General features: G+C 47.1%; 1 protein-coding gene across 3 annotated transcripts in view; it reads left to right on the forward strand.

Moving 5' to 3' along the window:
- Positions 1–15,698, forward strand: part of RFTN1 (raftlin, lipid raft linker 1) — a 207,607-nt gene that overhangs the window by 98,061 nt on the left and 93,848 nt on the right. For all 3 annotated transcript variants that reach the window (XM_066351294.1, XM_066351293.1, XM_066351292.1), the window contains exon 4: positions 7,268–7,376. In XM_066351294.1, the coding sequence (XP_066207391.1) occupies positions 7,268–7,376 (109 nt within the window). The remainder of the gene's footprint in view (positions 1–7,267; positions 7,377–15,698) is intronic.

A 15,698-nucleotide genomic window follows, 5' to 3' on the forward strand; every position in this document is an offset into this window, starting at 1 on the left:
TTCCAAAGTTCCTTTGCCCCAGCCATACCTTATTCTAATTGAATCAGAATTTGTGAGAACTCCCCAAGTGATCCCAAGGTGGGCTCAGCCAGGACTGAGACTGCTTGCCCTGTAAGAAACCCTGTATGATTCATAGAGCCCATGGTTTGCTCGTTGGATTGTTCCAATGCCTAAAGTTGGGGTATATCAAAGGAGATTATTCTTTTCTTGCCCAGACTCAGCTATTTCAGTCATTGACCTCATGCGATTGGAGGGATCTCCTGTGTGAATATAATCATGCAAGGGTGTTGGTGTAGTTTAGAACTAGAAACACTGACTCAGAGAAGAAAAACTAGAGAACCAAAACAAACACATAAAACCCCCAGTATATGATGGCTTTCTTTCTTTTGTTTAACAAAATAAATTTTGCCCTTGGCCATGTAGCTCAGTTGGTTAGAGTGTTTATCCCAATGGGTGAAGTTTGTAGTCTGGGTCCCTCCCTGGTCAGGGCACGTACAAGAATCAACCAGTGAGTGCGTGGGTGGTGGAACAACCAATTGATGTTTCTTTGTCTCTCTTTCCTCTCTCTCTCAAATCAATAAATAGAAAAAGTTAAATAAAGTCTATTTGGGGATCATTTTAGATTTAACAGAAAGGTTACAAAGAAAGTATAGAGAGTTTCCATACACCCTTCACCGAGGGTTTTATTTTCATTTTATCAGTTTTTTTCTATTAATATACTCTTTCAGTTTCTGGATGCAAAAGAGGGCATCACGGCATTAATTGTCATGTTATGATGGCTTTTTAGAAATCTGATGGTTCCTGATGTCTCAGGAGCTCTTCCAGGGTCTTAGGCTGGCAGGACCACACTGTTTTTGTGCCTTATCAACCCTCCATTATTACACTCTACACCAGCGAATTTCAACCTTTGCCATCTCATGGCACACATAAACTAATTACTAAAATGCTGTGACACACCAAAAAAATATATTTTCGGCTGGTCTGACGCCAGATGACTAGTGTTGCGCTGGCCGTTGTCATTTTTTTAATGTGACGATCTAAGGGAGAAGAGGTCAGTGCCCCTGACTAAATAGTCAGGCATTGCATGTTTTAAAAATTAACATGGCACATTGGTTGAACATCACTGGTCTAAACATTTGAATTCATTTGGTCTTCTTTGTTCTTGGCTTTCAAGGACATTGCATCTCTGCTCAGCAATATCCTTTTATTTCCTCTTCCTTTCAGAAAAGCCCTTGGAATGGTTGGAAGTAAACCCCTCTCAACTCTCGTGTTGTGCACAAGTGAGGGCTACAAGATGTGACATAGGTCAGAGCTCTTTTTAGTTAATTTTTCTCCAAGCTGTTTTTGAGAAATGACCCATTTATCAGAATCAGCAGGAAGATGATACTGTTTTTCAAGGAGCCAACTATCCTAAGCCGGATCCACTGATTAATTTGATAATTGGTCCATGTTACAAGATAACCATATATTAAGTGTAAACAGATTTCTTCTTCCCTATTTCCATAGGGTGAAAATCCAGTTTCCTTCTTAAGACTTCTAAAAGATAAGGAAATGGAAGAGAAGATAATAAATTTGGTAATTGAAGCAGCTGGCAGGGTGGTTCCTGTCCTTCTTGATGTGTCCGTTGATTTGACGTCCAGGACAGCATGGCCTCTTGGATTTCTTCCTTCCTCCCTAGTTATTCCTTCTTTGTCTCCTTTGTCTCTTTCTCCTCTTTTGTCCCCAACCTCCTCATGGTCCCAAAGCTCAGTCCTTGAGCTTTCTTTACATTAATTGCGATCTCATCTAGTCTCATGCTTTAGATATCATCTGGAAGCTGATGACACCCAAATTTACACCTCCAGCCCCATCTCCTGAAATACAGACTCAAATATGTATTACACTGTCTACCGACATATCTACCTGGCTGTCTGCTTGATATGTCGAATTCAGCACATCTGAAATGGACTGGCAGATCTCCCCCTGCCTGGGCCACTCGCAGCTTTCACGATCATAGCCGTGACACGTTCACCCATTCTCCCAGGTGCCAGGCAAGAAATCCTTAAAGTTATCTACATCTGCTTTCTTCCTTCATGCTCCACAACCTGTCCATAAGGAAGTCTTGAAGGTTCCACCTTAAAAAATATCCCTGGAATCCAGTACTTCTCACCACACTGCTAGCTCACTTGAGATGCCATCATCTCCCGCCTGGACCACTGAGCTAGCCTCCTAGCCACCCCCACCCCCCAAGCCAAAGGAACCCTTTTCAAATAAACCAGGTCATGTCACTTCTCTGTTCAACACCCTCTAAGGACTTCCCTTGACATTCTCAAGGAAAGCCACTGTCTTCATCATGGCCTGCAGGGTCTGCCATACCCAGTTTCCTCGTGGCTTTCTGATTTGTCCCCTCTTCCTCCTCTGTCCTTTGTCACTGAGCTCTGACTACAAGGCCCCTCTTTGCATGGCCTCGGCTAAGGGCCTTTGCCTTAACTCTTCCCTCTGCCTGGAAGCTCTTTCCTGGATATCAGCATGGCCAACTCCCTTACCTCCTATAATCTTTATTCCAGATATCACCTTCTCCATGAGGTCACCCTGACCATTCTCAGCAAAACTGTGGCTTCCCCTCCGCCCTCCTGGTTCTCCTTACCTTGCTCTGTTTCTTTTCCGTTTACACTGAAACCACCCTTTCAAATACTATGTTACGTACTCACGTGGATGCCCCCACTAGGTTGTAAGTTCTATAAGGGCAAAGATTCTGTCTCTTCTATTGATGTGTGCCGAAGTTTAATGTCTAGTACATAGTAACAGTGTGGTCAGTGTTTATTGAATGAACTATTATGAACTGAAAGTAGTGCTAGGAAGGTAAAAAAGACTGCGATTACAAATGATAGTAATGGATCAGCAGCAGCTAGTATTTGTTGAGCCCTGACCTAATGCCACGCTCTGTGCCAAGCAAGGGCTTTGCGTGCTTTTGTCTTTTTTATCTTGACAACGATGCTAAGAGACACTACTCACGATATTCCCACTTAAAAGTGAAAGAAACTGAGAGACAGCACATTTAAACACATTGTCCCAATGCACACAGGGGGTAAATGATCCACTTCTAGTTCACTTTAGAACCTGTAGCTGCTACTAGTAAATCTAGAGGGAATTCTGGAGTAGGGTTTGGAGGGAGATGGGAAGCGCATTTCATCGTTAGCCGTGCCTTTCTCATGCACGCCTACATTTAATCTCAGTGTTTGGTGTTCATTTCCAGATCGGGGAGGCTTTGGCTGGTAGTTAATCCCGCATCTTCCATCCTTCTGGTGTAAACCCAGATCTCTCTGGCCTTTTCGGAAGTGGAAGCCACCTGGGCTTAAGTCCAGGGGAAGTTTGATGGTTTCCCATGTCCTTTTCCAGGATGACACAAGGACATGACCTTTGAGGAAACAAAGGAGGGTGGCCGATGCCTGCCTAGCTGGGCATTTCAGCTAAATGTTTCTTCCTTAGGAACCTGATTGACTGCAGAATATCTGTCCCCTCCTATTGTGATGCTTCTGAGGGCCAGACCATGGCCTTTGGAATCACTTGCTGGGGGATGTCTACTTTTCTGTGCCAGGGTGGCCTTGCCCTCGGGGACACAGAATAATCATCACCAGGCAGTGCCTGATCTCAAGTGTGTCTGACTGGATCTGTGGTCCTGGGCCTACATCTGGCCACCAGTGGGAGGCCTGTTCTGAGCATGAAGCTGCCACATTTTCCTCCTCAGCGACTGGTATTCATTTCCTATGCTCTGCAATGAATTACCAAACTTTTAGTAGCTCAAAACAACATATATCACAGTTTCTGTCGCTTCTCTGTGTTCTCGGCTTAGATCAATCCAGGCTACATGATAGGTGTTGGCTGGGCCTGCGGTCTCATCAGAGGCCTGACTGGGGAATGGTCTGCTTCCGTGCTGCCACAGGTTGCCGGAAGAATTCACCTCCTTGCAGTCGTAGGACTGAGATTCCTGTTGCTTGCTGGCTGGTGTTCAGGGGCTGCCACCGTTCCTTGCCGTCTGCCCTGTCACAACATGGCAGCTTATTTCTTCAAAGCCAGCAAGGGGAGTCTCTTGCTCCAGTCTCACAGTGCAGCGTAACCACAGGAGTGACTCCCACCCCCTTGGCTGGGTTCTGCGGATGGGAAGCAAGTTGCAGGTCCCTCCCCCACTCAACGGGCAGAATTGTACAAAGGCTTAAACTCCAGGAGGTGTAGGTGTAGCTCACTAGGGGTGGGGTGTACGTTCACCATGGTAACCATGTACTACCACGCCCAGTACTGAGGCGCCCAGAAACTCCCTCTAGCAGCCCTACAGGCAGCCCTTTGCTTGTGTATTTGATGCTGTTTTTCATAGGGTTTGTGGCAGGGGGAGGGTTCCTGCGTGACTGTGCCCTCCCAGCACCCTCACTGCCATCTCCTGTCCTCAGAGGAGTCAGAGGTCTTTGTCACCTCCTCTCCCTTCAGACACTCTTCATTGTTACTCCCCTTTCATTTCAGATTGTGGAGGTAATTCCTAAAGGCAAGGGGAGACTTATCAGTGGCTCATCTGTTCCTCCAATATGCGTTGGGTTTGCTTTTCCAAGAGACCATAGACCAGGATATGACTTTTTTCGTTTCATCTAGAAAACTTGTAAATAATGCTGATTTTTGTTGATCTTTTGTACTTCTTTCGGTTCAGTTATAACTCAGTTAACTAGGTGACAGAATGCACCAGTGCTGTCTTTCTTCTTACAGAACTTCTTGTTGTGGAGGCAGAGATGGTAGTTATTCAATCCTGTGCTGAAGATGATCTCTTATGCATCTGGATGTTGAGTTGCTTCAAGACACTATTCTTCCCTCCATTCATCGTATGGGTGTTTAACCAAGGAAATACAGTGTGGACTTATTTAAAATAATTACTGTTTCCCCAGCCCAATCATTTAAGATCTCTGTGGGTCTTTATAAATCACCTCACACGGTCTGACATTAGTCTCCATGTGGCAGAGCAGCTGGGATTGCACGTCTTTAGAACTTTCTACCTCCCACGTCTGTCTTTATTGTTTGAGAGCCCTCATAAAACAGATGATCGTGTGTCATGACCAAGTCTTCTCTTTCAAAAGTCTGTGTTCTTCTGTTTTAGTTTCTCTGCGTATGTCTTTTGTTTGGGGGCGGGGGAATAACATTGTAGGTGAGAAATGAGAGCACGAGTCTAGTCTGTGATGAAGCTTGTAAGGCAAGAAGGGTAGAGTACAAAATTGGCTTATTCTTTTGGAATTAGTTTATCCCAGTTTGAGCAGGAGGGAATCTGTTTGTTCATTATTATTATTATTATTATTATTATTATTCAGTGAGCGGAGGGGAGGCAGAGACAGACTTTGTATATAAGCCCCAACTGGAATCTACCTGGCAATCCCACTAGGGGGCGATTGCCCATTTGGAGCGTTGCTCCATTGCTCAGCAACCAAGCTCTTCTTAGAACCTGAGGCAGAGGCCATGGAGCCATCCTCAGTGCTCAGGGCCAACTCTCTCCAATCGAGTCATGGCTATAGGTAGGGAAGAGAGAGAAAAGCAAGCGGGGGGGGGGGGGGGAGAAACAGGTGCTTCTCCTTTGTGCCGTGACCGGAAATCAAACATAGAACATCCACACACCAGGCCAATGCTCTACCACTGAGCCAGCCAGCCAGGGCCCCGTTTATTCTTCTATATTTCAGAAGTATGTACCTCAGTCCCTACTCCTGAAAGAATATGTTAGAAGAAAAAATTAAATCAAAATATGATCTTGGTGTTTACTCCCCCAATAATACTTGTACACTTGGGAAAACCAAATCTTAATATTTTCATTTTTGTGTTTCATATAATTCATACCCAGATGGTTAATAGTAGAATAAATTGTTTTGAATGCTATATACTGATCTTACTAATTCATTTTAGAAATATTATAGTAAATATGTATGTGGAAACATTTTTGGTGGGATAAGTATGTCTCAGGAGTTCAGTGTGAAAGTGCCTACTTTTTAGGAATTTTCTGGCCACACCAGGTCTCTCAGGGATGGCATGGGTTCCTCATTGGTGGAGCCCCTCGTTGGTGAGCTTGTCAGCCCGTCAGCCAGCGGAGAGTGTGCCCGGGTCTCTAAGCTTCGCTCCCCATGAGGGGAGAGCGTGTTCTGTCGACCCTTAGCTATAGCCCCACTTTCTGTTGCCTTACATCAGCCCGGGCCAAGGACTCACCTTCCATTTCTGGCAGCCAGTGGCTTCCAGAGGATCCTCAGATCCAAGTCATGTCATCCAGGAGCCCCTGAAGAGGAATGGCGGGAGTGGTGGGATGTCCTTCTGGTGACCATCGCCTCTGGTTCTCCTGGATGTGCATAGCATGGTGTCACGTGCACACCTGTGTGGTAGGAGGGAGGGAAGCCATCCCACCGGCTGTGCAGGGTCATGGTGGAGGCACGCTGGACACCTCTGCCTGCCCAGGAGGCTGCTGCCTACTGTTTCCCCAGAATTTCTGCTTGAGTTGCCTCATAGTTCTTTTCTTAATGCATTTCTAATTTTGAGAGATTTTGCTAGATTGTCCTCTATAGGAATTGAACCCTTTAAAACAGTGGTCCCCAACCTTTTTTGGGCCACGGACCGGTTTAATGTCAGAAAATATTTTCACGGACCGGCCTTTAGGGTGGGACGGATAAATGTATCACGTGACCGAGACAAGCGTCAAGAGTGAGTCTTAGATGGATGTAACAGAGGGAATCTGGTCATTTTTTAAAAATTAAAACATCGTTCAGACTTAAATATAAATAAAACAGAAATAATGTAAGTTATTTATTCTTTCTCTGCAGACTGGTACCAAATGGCCCACGGACCGGTACCAGTCCCTGGCCCGGGGGTTGGGAACCACTGCTTTTAAAAGTCTTAAATATTTTAAAATTTTCTAAGTGATTAATGTATTCTGTTCACAAAAAGTCAAAAAATTAGAGATCTAGCTAAAGAGATACAGCTAATGTATTAAAGATACATTTTACTGAGGTGTGTATGTGTGTGTGTGTTGTTGTTTAATGTATGAGCCATATTGTGCTAACCCATCATTCTAGAATGCTGTCTTTTACTTGATGATTTGTCTTGGAGGTCTTTCCATGATATAGATTTCTCTATATTATTTGAATTATCATCAATTATTTTCAGCAGTGCCTTTTTGGCACTTTCAGGAAATAATTTAGGGTCTTATTAAACATCTACCCTTTATATATCTATAGTGCAAAATTGTAATTCTTGCCTATGTGTTTTCCTCTCTCTTCAGGTCTCAGAAAAGTGATCTTCACAGTGAAGGCTACAGCCTGGAAGTAGATTGCTGTTCCTCCTTAGTTCACCTGACAGACCAAAAAATCATCCCGGAGTTCATCAAGCAGGTGAAGCCCCCAGTCAGATACTGTTGACCAGGCTCTCTCCCCCGAGAGAACAGGAAAGGGGCTGGCTTGGGGCCGGTCCGCTGTACTCCATGGGTGGGCTGGAGCCTCTCTGAGCTGGGTCTCTGAGCAGTCCCATGGGAAAGGGGGGGAGCCCCTCCCACACATTGCTCAGGCTGAACTTGACTCTGGACCAGCATGGCCTCCTCTTCCCTCCCAGGATGGCAGGACTCCAGGTCCTGCCTTTTAAAGCTAGAGAGAGACATTAACAACTGACAGGACTGTGGCTCCACTGCCATGATTCCCCTCAAATCTTCACGGTGGTGTGAACCTCCCAGATCCTACTTTCCATACGTCCTGTGGGTCTCCGTTGCCACTAGCCCCCTTCCGTCCTGGTGTGGGATCATGCCCCAAACCTGTGGCCACATGCATGCAGTTGTACCAGGGAAAGTTGCCTAGTTTCAGGGGATTCCTTGTCTTCCCAGAAGGAATGTCTGTGGCTTTGAAGTCCTCTTCATGCCGTTTGAGGTTTGCCGCCTAATTGCAGGGTCCGCTTGAGTTTCAGTATGATGACATGATGGCAGTTATGCAGAAGGAATGCCCTTGCCCAAACGGGGCTCCGTTCATTGCTTAGTGCTTATTATCTTGTTTTCCCTTGCCCAGTCTTCGACAGGAATTGACAATTCCCCATCCTGTAGAGGTGATTGTGATTTGTTTGAGATCCAGTCAGTTAGTCAGCTAGTGAATCCATTAATAACTGTGTTGGCTATTTCTGACTTTGGGCCAGATGCTTGGATACAGAGGAAAAAAAATAGGCCTAGTCCCTGCCCTGCTGTCATCATACAGGCAGGTAAACCCGGGGGGAGTGTGCTGAGCTTTACCAGGAGGGAGAGTGGCTGGAGCTGAGACCGAGGGATGAGGAGGGGTTAGCTGGTGTGGGGGTGGGCTGGGCAGGTTGGGGAGCCCTCCAGACAGTGGGAGCAGCATGTGCAAGGGCCTGGGGCAGGACGAGCAAGAGGAATCAGAAGATCAGAGGACCTTTGGGGAAGAAAGAGAATGTGTGATAGAGCTGGGAGCAGGGACAGGGGCTCAGCTATAAAAGCGGCGGGAGACTAGAGAGAGGAATTTTGCAGCAGAGTGAAATAATTAGATTGTCCCTTTAAACACCCAGTGATTCTTTTTTGTTGTTGCCTTCCTGCCTCCCTCCCTTGGACATTTATTGAGTGTTCAAGCTTTACAAGGCCCTGGAAATAGCCACTCATTTATGCTGGGGGCCAAGGCTGTAGACTAGGAAACAGATGAACTCTTAAGTCAAAATGTCTGGTGGTTTTACTAGGACAATGGATTTTGCTCTTTCCACTCTGGTAAAATTCTATTACTTAAGAAATGAGGGGAAGCAATATTTGTTCACACATGCCTAAGCCCTAAAACACGAGTATTTGTATAGCTCCTATAGACATCTGTTTAAATAGGGCCATCTTCTCTGTATTGCTACAGATAAAATGGTCTTAAGGACATCTGAGAGGTGAAATTTACCCTGTGATGATCTGAGTCCTGGGGGGCGGGGGGCGGGATAGTATTAGAAATGGTTTTGTGGCCCCGGCTAGTTGACTCATTGGTAGAATGTCAGCCCAACATATGGACATCCCAGGTTCGATTCCCAGTCAGAGTACACAGGAGAAGTGACCATCTGCTTCTCCATCCCTCTTTCTCTTTCTTCTCTGTCTCTATCTCTCTCTTCCCCTCCTGCAGCCATGGCTCGGTTGGAGCAAGTTGGCCCCTGGTGCTGAGGATGGCTCTAAGGCCTCACCTCAGGCACTAAAATAGCTTGGTTGCCAAGCAATGGAGCACCAACCCCAGATGGGCAGAGTATCACCTGGTAGGGGGCTTGTCGGATGGATCCTGGTTGGGTGCATGTGGGAGTCTTGTCACTCTGCCTCCTTGCTTCTCACTTAAGAAAAATTAAAAGAAAGAAATGGTTTTGTAATTAAGATTCAGATGCCTGGAATATTTAAGGGTAAGTGGGTAAGAGGAGGGCATGAAGCTCTGGCTGTACTGTCAGATGTGCTCTTTTAGAAACATGTGATTTGGTGCTTTGGTCTTAACCAAACCTGCTCCTTGCTTGGCTGACCCATTACATTGTGCCCATATCGGGTCTTAAGGAGACAGCGGACTTACTAGCAGGCACTCAAATGTTGTGTATCTGTAGTGTCTGACGTGTACATGGACATCTGCCCAGAAGAGGCAGAGATAACCTCAAAAGTTATGCTTTATTAGCCCCAGAGGGCAAGGCAATTTTTATGGAAAACTTTTACTCTCATCCAACCATTCTTCTGCCCCACCCCCTGCACGGATTTTGTGTGTAGGGGTGTGTGTGTGTGTATCAGTATCTGATGGTTTGTTTCATAATTAGATTTTTACATTTTAAAAATGATACACTTTAAAGCCCATTGTGTCATCCTGCACCTGCTATACACCTGGCTTTCCAATAAAAAGTATTGGTTCCAGAGAGACTAGGGCAGCCCTGGGATTTCTGCCCCAGACTTTGTCTCCCAGGGTGTGGGCTGGTCTCTCGCCCCTGCCCCTCTCCCTAGAGAGGTGGGTCGTGGGCCTGGTCAGCAGGGTGGGAGCGTCGCTTCCCGCCTTGGAGAGCCCAGGCGTGCTGAGGTGGCCCCAGCATTCGCACCTACACCCGCACGGCCGAGGGCAGGACTTGGGAGAACCCAGCATTTCTGGCTGTCTGTGCTGGCAGTGGCTTTAGTTTCTAGGCCAGTGGCCATGGCAACAGGGGAAGAGAGACAAATGGATGGAATGGGGCCCACCTCTCCTCCAGTTCTCTATTCTGTCGTTGGGCAGGATTTCTGGGCAAAATACCACCTCTCGGGTGCAAAGAGCAGAGGCGAGCCGAAAGCCCCTTCGCCGGGTCAGCAGCTGGCCCAGCTGAAGGCGGAATTGTACAGATGTGTCCATTTTTCTGTCGTCACACAGGTGGAAGACCACGGGAGCTTCCTGTGTGTTTGTGTTTTCCAGTATACACGTAATGAATAGCTTGGTCCCCGTCTCTGTGCGTAGCAGTGGCACTTGTTAATTGCCATTCACTTAGGCCAAGATGAAGCTGTGCCACTGGCGGCCACAGCTTGCAGTCATTACTTTTTATCTGGGTCATTATTTCGTGTGAAATAATGGCGCCTGTTCCTGTGACAAGTACATCTGTCTTAACGATGAGTTGGTAATTAACTCATTTTGTCATTGTATCATCACGCTGGATAAGCTTCTGGTCTTCTCTGCATATTAGAATTCAACTCAAAGGGATTCAAAAATTTTTTTTTCTCTTAAGAACAATGCCCCAGTATTCTTTTTCCACCAAATGTTTCAAATGAGAACCTTGGGATAGAGAACATGGATAGAAAAGGCGGGTGAGGCAATTTCATTATTGTCCACATTTAGGGAGAATAAAGTCGTTTGTATCGGTGTCATGTCAAATTAGCTGAAGATGCCGTAGTTTATAGCTCCCCCTCCATCATGATTTTTCACCGAGGGCGAAGGGAGATGGGAAAAGATGCTCTGCTTCCTTTCCGTGTGGTCGAAGGCTGCCTCTGCGTACTTTGGCTGATCAAATTAAATCTGGGCTACTGCTTTCTGCCTTCTGTTTTTCCCTCTTGTATCCTGCTGTGCTCCATCCAACCGGCCCTTTATGTAAATTATTTATTATAGACCGCAGTACATTTGAAATTCAGATTTATGGGCAGACTTGGAGAGACTGTGTTTTCCAAATCCTAAAACCGAATGCTCAAGGGACAAGGAGTTGAGAGGCTCGGGGAGGGTGGTGCCGTCTCCGTTCCTTGGAGACAAAGGCTCAGCCGCCAGGGACTTCTGGAGCCAGTCCTGCGTGGCTGGTGGCTTTGTGGGGCCTCTTTGAATTTCCTATTCTTCAGAGTTCCCAGCAGACTGTAAAAGAGACAGTGATACGGAATAAAGAGCCTACAGGTTCATCGTCTGATTACATTCTTCGGAGGGTTTTGGGAACGTGCTTATATGTTTGGGAAGCTCTCTAGAGTTTTCAGTCATTGCACACGTTACACATTTTCTGGTTTGTGCTTCACAAGAATTCTGTTCAAGAAGCCACCCGGCAGTGGTATCTCCCTTCTGCACAGGCGGAAACTGAGCTCATAGGAGGCGAGGGCTTTGCCCAGGGGCTGGGGCAGCAAAGTGATGGGGCCAGGGCTAGTCCTTCCACTTTCGTAGGGGAGGCACCAGTGGGTGGTCACTGGATTTGGGTGGAGCCAGACAGAGGTTCTGCGGCCAGGCTGGGAGGCCAGGGGGAGGTTTAGAGAGATGTGGGACACAGTGAGGGCTCTAAAAAGTGAGAGAGACAGACTCCTTCAGCGATGGAGGAGAGGATCAAGCGGGACAGTGCTGTTTCTGGTTCAAGGCTAAGAAAGAGTCAAATCCTGCTTGGCTGGTGTGTGAGATGGACAGAGAGAGGAAGAAGCCTGTTCAGGGCAGGGTTCTTTTCTTTTTTTTTTTTTTTTTTTGTATTTTTCTGAAGCTGGAAACGGGGAGAGACAGTCAGACAGACTCCCGCATGCGCCCGACCGGGATCCACCTGGCACGCCCACCAGGGGCGACGCTCTGCCCACCAGGGGGCGATGCTCTGCCCCTCCGGGGCGTCGCTCTGCCGCGACCAGAGCCACTCTAGCGCCTGGGGCAGAGGCCAAGGAGCCATCCCCAGCGCCCGGGCCATCTTTGCTCCAATGGATCCTTGGCTGCGGGAGGGGAAGAGAGAGACAGAGAGGAGGGGGGGGGGGTGGAGAAGCAAATGGGTGCTTCTCCTATGTGCCCTGGCCGGGAATCGAACCCGGGTCCCCCGCATGCCAGGCCGACGCTCTACCGCTGAGCCAACCAGCCAGCCAGCCAGGGCTAGGGTTCTTTTTTTAAAAAAAAAAATTATTTATTGGTTTTAGAGAAAAAAGAAGAGCGAAAGAAACAGAAACATCAGTCTGTTCCTATATGTGCCCCAACCAGTAATCAAACCAACAACCTCTGAGTATCTGGGCGATGTTCTAACCAGCTGAGAGCTATCTGACCAGGGCTGGGCAGGGTTCTTTGAGCCCATGAAACAAGAGCCCTACTCAAGCCAGGTTAAGTGAATTAAGCAGGAAGTGGCGTGGAACCCCTGGACTCCTACAGCAGAGATTCCTCTGGGGCCAGAGTACAGAAAAGCCAGAGGGTAGGGGTTGATTTCTCTGGCTGATTCTATGCTGTTGGTCCACATTTATGTGTCTGTAGGTTTATTTGAATTTTGAATACACCACAGAGGAACCCTCACCCCTACGTGCCAGGCAGACCCTGTGCTAAAGGGCTTTACGTTACATGCATTATACTCCTCTGAATACTCAGCCCCATTTTACAGGTGAACAAACTGGGGTGCAGAGAAGCTATGCAGTTTGCCCAGACTTACACCTGGGAAAGGCACAGCTGGGATTTGAACCACGTGTGTGACCACTGGGCAGTGCTGTCTCTTCCGCGTAGCTCTCAGGGACAGAGTGGGGCTGTCCCAGCCAGAAGGCAGGGTGCAGCATGGGAGACACATGGGTACAGCTGTGCCTGGTACGGAAGGACAGATTTTGGAGCACATCCCCTGAGGAGTCTGTGAATCTAGGCCTCATTGCTGATGGGAGAAGGACAGACACTCCCTGGCATTGTCCAGGCCAGAACGGGGGCCTTTCCCCTCAGGCCCTTAGCTCTGAGCTCTAGTCCTTAGAGTCACTCTCTTTTATGATGGAGGGCAGCACTGACTGGCACAGTCTACTTAGAACTAAGTTTATTTTCTTTCACACTGGACCACTGAGCCTTTGGAATGATAACAATTGAGGAGAGGTGAGGCAGACCCTTGCCTTGTCTTGTGGGGGGTCCCAGTGTGTAGTCAGAAATTTGGTGACCTCGGTTAGAGCATCATCCCTATGTGCCAAGGTTGCAGGTTTGATCCTCTGTCAGGACACATGCAAGAATCAACCAATGAATGCATAAATAGATAGAGCAATAAGCTGATGTTTCTCTCTCTCTCTCTCTCTCTCTCTCTCTCTCTTTCTTTCTCTTTCTCTCTTCTTTCTCTATCTCCTCTCCCAACCCTCCCTCCCTCCTCTCTAACTTTCTCTCTAAAATCAATAAATGAACAAAAAGAAAGAAACTCAGTGCCCTAGATTAAATTAGATGCATTGCTCCTCGGAGAACCAAATGATTTTGCTTATACCTTGACCTCTAAAGAAAGGAACCAGCAGACTTTTAAAATCTCATTGGCTCCTTTTCATGAAACAAAAGCTCCCCAACCCCCAGGATTATGAAACTTTGCCTGTGGTATATAAGTGACTCATCATTTTTTCCTGGCTGATTGTTGAGTATTCAGAGCCTCATTTCTACAAGTGCAGTACAGAGAATCTAATTTAATTAGTGTAAATTCAGAATGAAAGGGAAATTATGTTAAAAAGTCTTCCTTTTCCTCGCTGCACTCCCATCTCTTCCCAAACCAAGAGAATCGTGGCATTTTAAAAAGGCAGATCTGGGGGGGGGGGAGAGGCAGAATGGTGTGTCACTCCACTGAACACATCCCCAGGGTAGAGAAACAAGAGCTCCGGGCTGGGCAGAGACACTGAGGGTGAGAAGTGAGGTATTGCTGGGGGCTGGGTGTCTTGTTCACTGTTGTGTCTCCAGAATTTAACAAATATTTGTGAATGAACAAGTTGAAAGAGAAATGCAGCCTGACCAGGCAGTGGCGCAGTGGATAGAGCATTGGACTGGGAGGCAGAGGACCCAGGTTCGAAACCCCGAGGTCGCTGGCTTGAGCGCGGGCTCACCAGCTTGAGCGCGGGGTCACTGGCTTGAGTGTGGAATCATAGACATGATCCCATGCTCACTGGCGTGAGCCTAAAGTCACTGGCTTGAGTAAGGGGTCACTCACTCTGCTATAGCCCCCCTCCCCATCAAGGCACATATGAGAAAGCAATCAATGAATAAGCAATCAACCAACAACTAAGATGCCACAACGAAGAATCGATGCTTCTTATCTCTCTCCCTTCCTGTTCATCCTTAGCTGTCCTTCTCTCTGATTCTCTGTCTCTGTCAAAAGAAAAGAGAGAGAAGTGCAGAGGGAGAATCACCAAGACTTTGTGTCATAGAGGAGGAGAGAAGAGAGAAGCCTACGATGACACTCAGATGACTGATATGTGAGGTGGGGCCATTTGTGAGGATGGGAGACTCAGCGTGAGGAGCTGTTTGCATCAGAGCAATACTGAGGTTGGTAAGGGACATATTGGGACACAGGGGACAGTGGGACACTCAAGGGAACATTTCAGAAGGCAGCTGTGGTTGCCGGGCTGGAGCACAGGAGGTGGCTCGGAATGGAGGGTGGTCCGAGATGCAGACCCAGAGGCCCACGGGGGGCCAGGCAGGTAACGGTGGTCAGTGGCTCAGCCGGTCACCTGGGTGGCGCACGCCAATATCCAGGGGGCAGCCACTACTTCCCATCAACTCATTGTTATCTGGTAAAAATACAGACCCATTGTGACAAGATCTTTATGTTGTTTGGTTGACTAGTTGGCTTCCTTTGTTTTAGAGAAGTTAATAATGTTCTGATTTTCTTATTGTGAAGTCTCTTGGTTTTCCAGTGTAAACAGATAGAGCAATTAAAAAAAAAGAAAACTGCACAATCTAGGCAGTTTCTCGAATTGTCTGTGCTCAAGAATCAGGTTCTGTTTGTCTGTTTTGTTTTTTAACCCCTTAAGGAGTGACTTTTGTAAAATAGAATAAAAACACAGTAGCAGTGTTGAGTAGCCTGAATGCTTACTCTCACTATTTGTTCCTGTCTTGTGGACTGGTAACAGAAAGTTTGTGGACCTGCAGAATCTGAGGGGAGAGTCTAAACAAATGTATAAAAGCAGGGAAGAGGTCAAGTTGGAACCTACCGGGCAGCTGGCCCACTGGTTTGGACACTGATGAATCTCTCAAGGGCAATTTGCATGGGGTGAGACAGGTGGAGACCTCTCGGCCATGGATTTAAAAGAAAGTATGTTTTGAAGGAGAGAGAGAGAGAGTGGTGGCTAAGACAGAGTACAAGTAAAAGGAAGTTTTGGTTTAAGTAGGAGATCTGAGTCTCTTTAAAAGCTAAAAAGTACCACCAGCAGAGAGTGGAAAGTTGATAGAGGTCAGAGGTGACACAGATGGAGGCAGATCTGGGGTAGGGTGGTCACCCTTTCCCTCGAGACTGAGGTAAGAGGTAGGAGGATGCTTACAGGCTTAGACATTCACAGCAGGAGGAAAAGCTGTGGG

This window comes from Saccopteryx leptura, chromosome 10, assembly GCF_036850995.1.
Source record: "Saccopteryx leptura isolate mSacLep1 chromosome 10, mSacLep1_pri_phased_curated, whole genome shotgun sequence".
Taxonomy (NCBI): domain Eukaryota; kingdom Metazoa; phylum Chordata; class Mammalia; order Chiroptera; family Emballonuridae; genus Saccopteryx; species Saccopteryx leptura.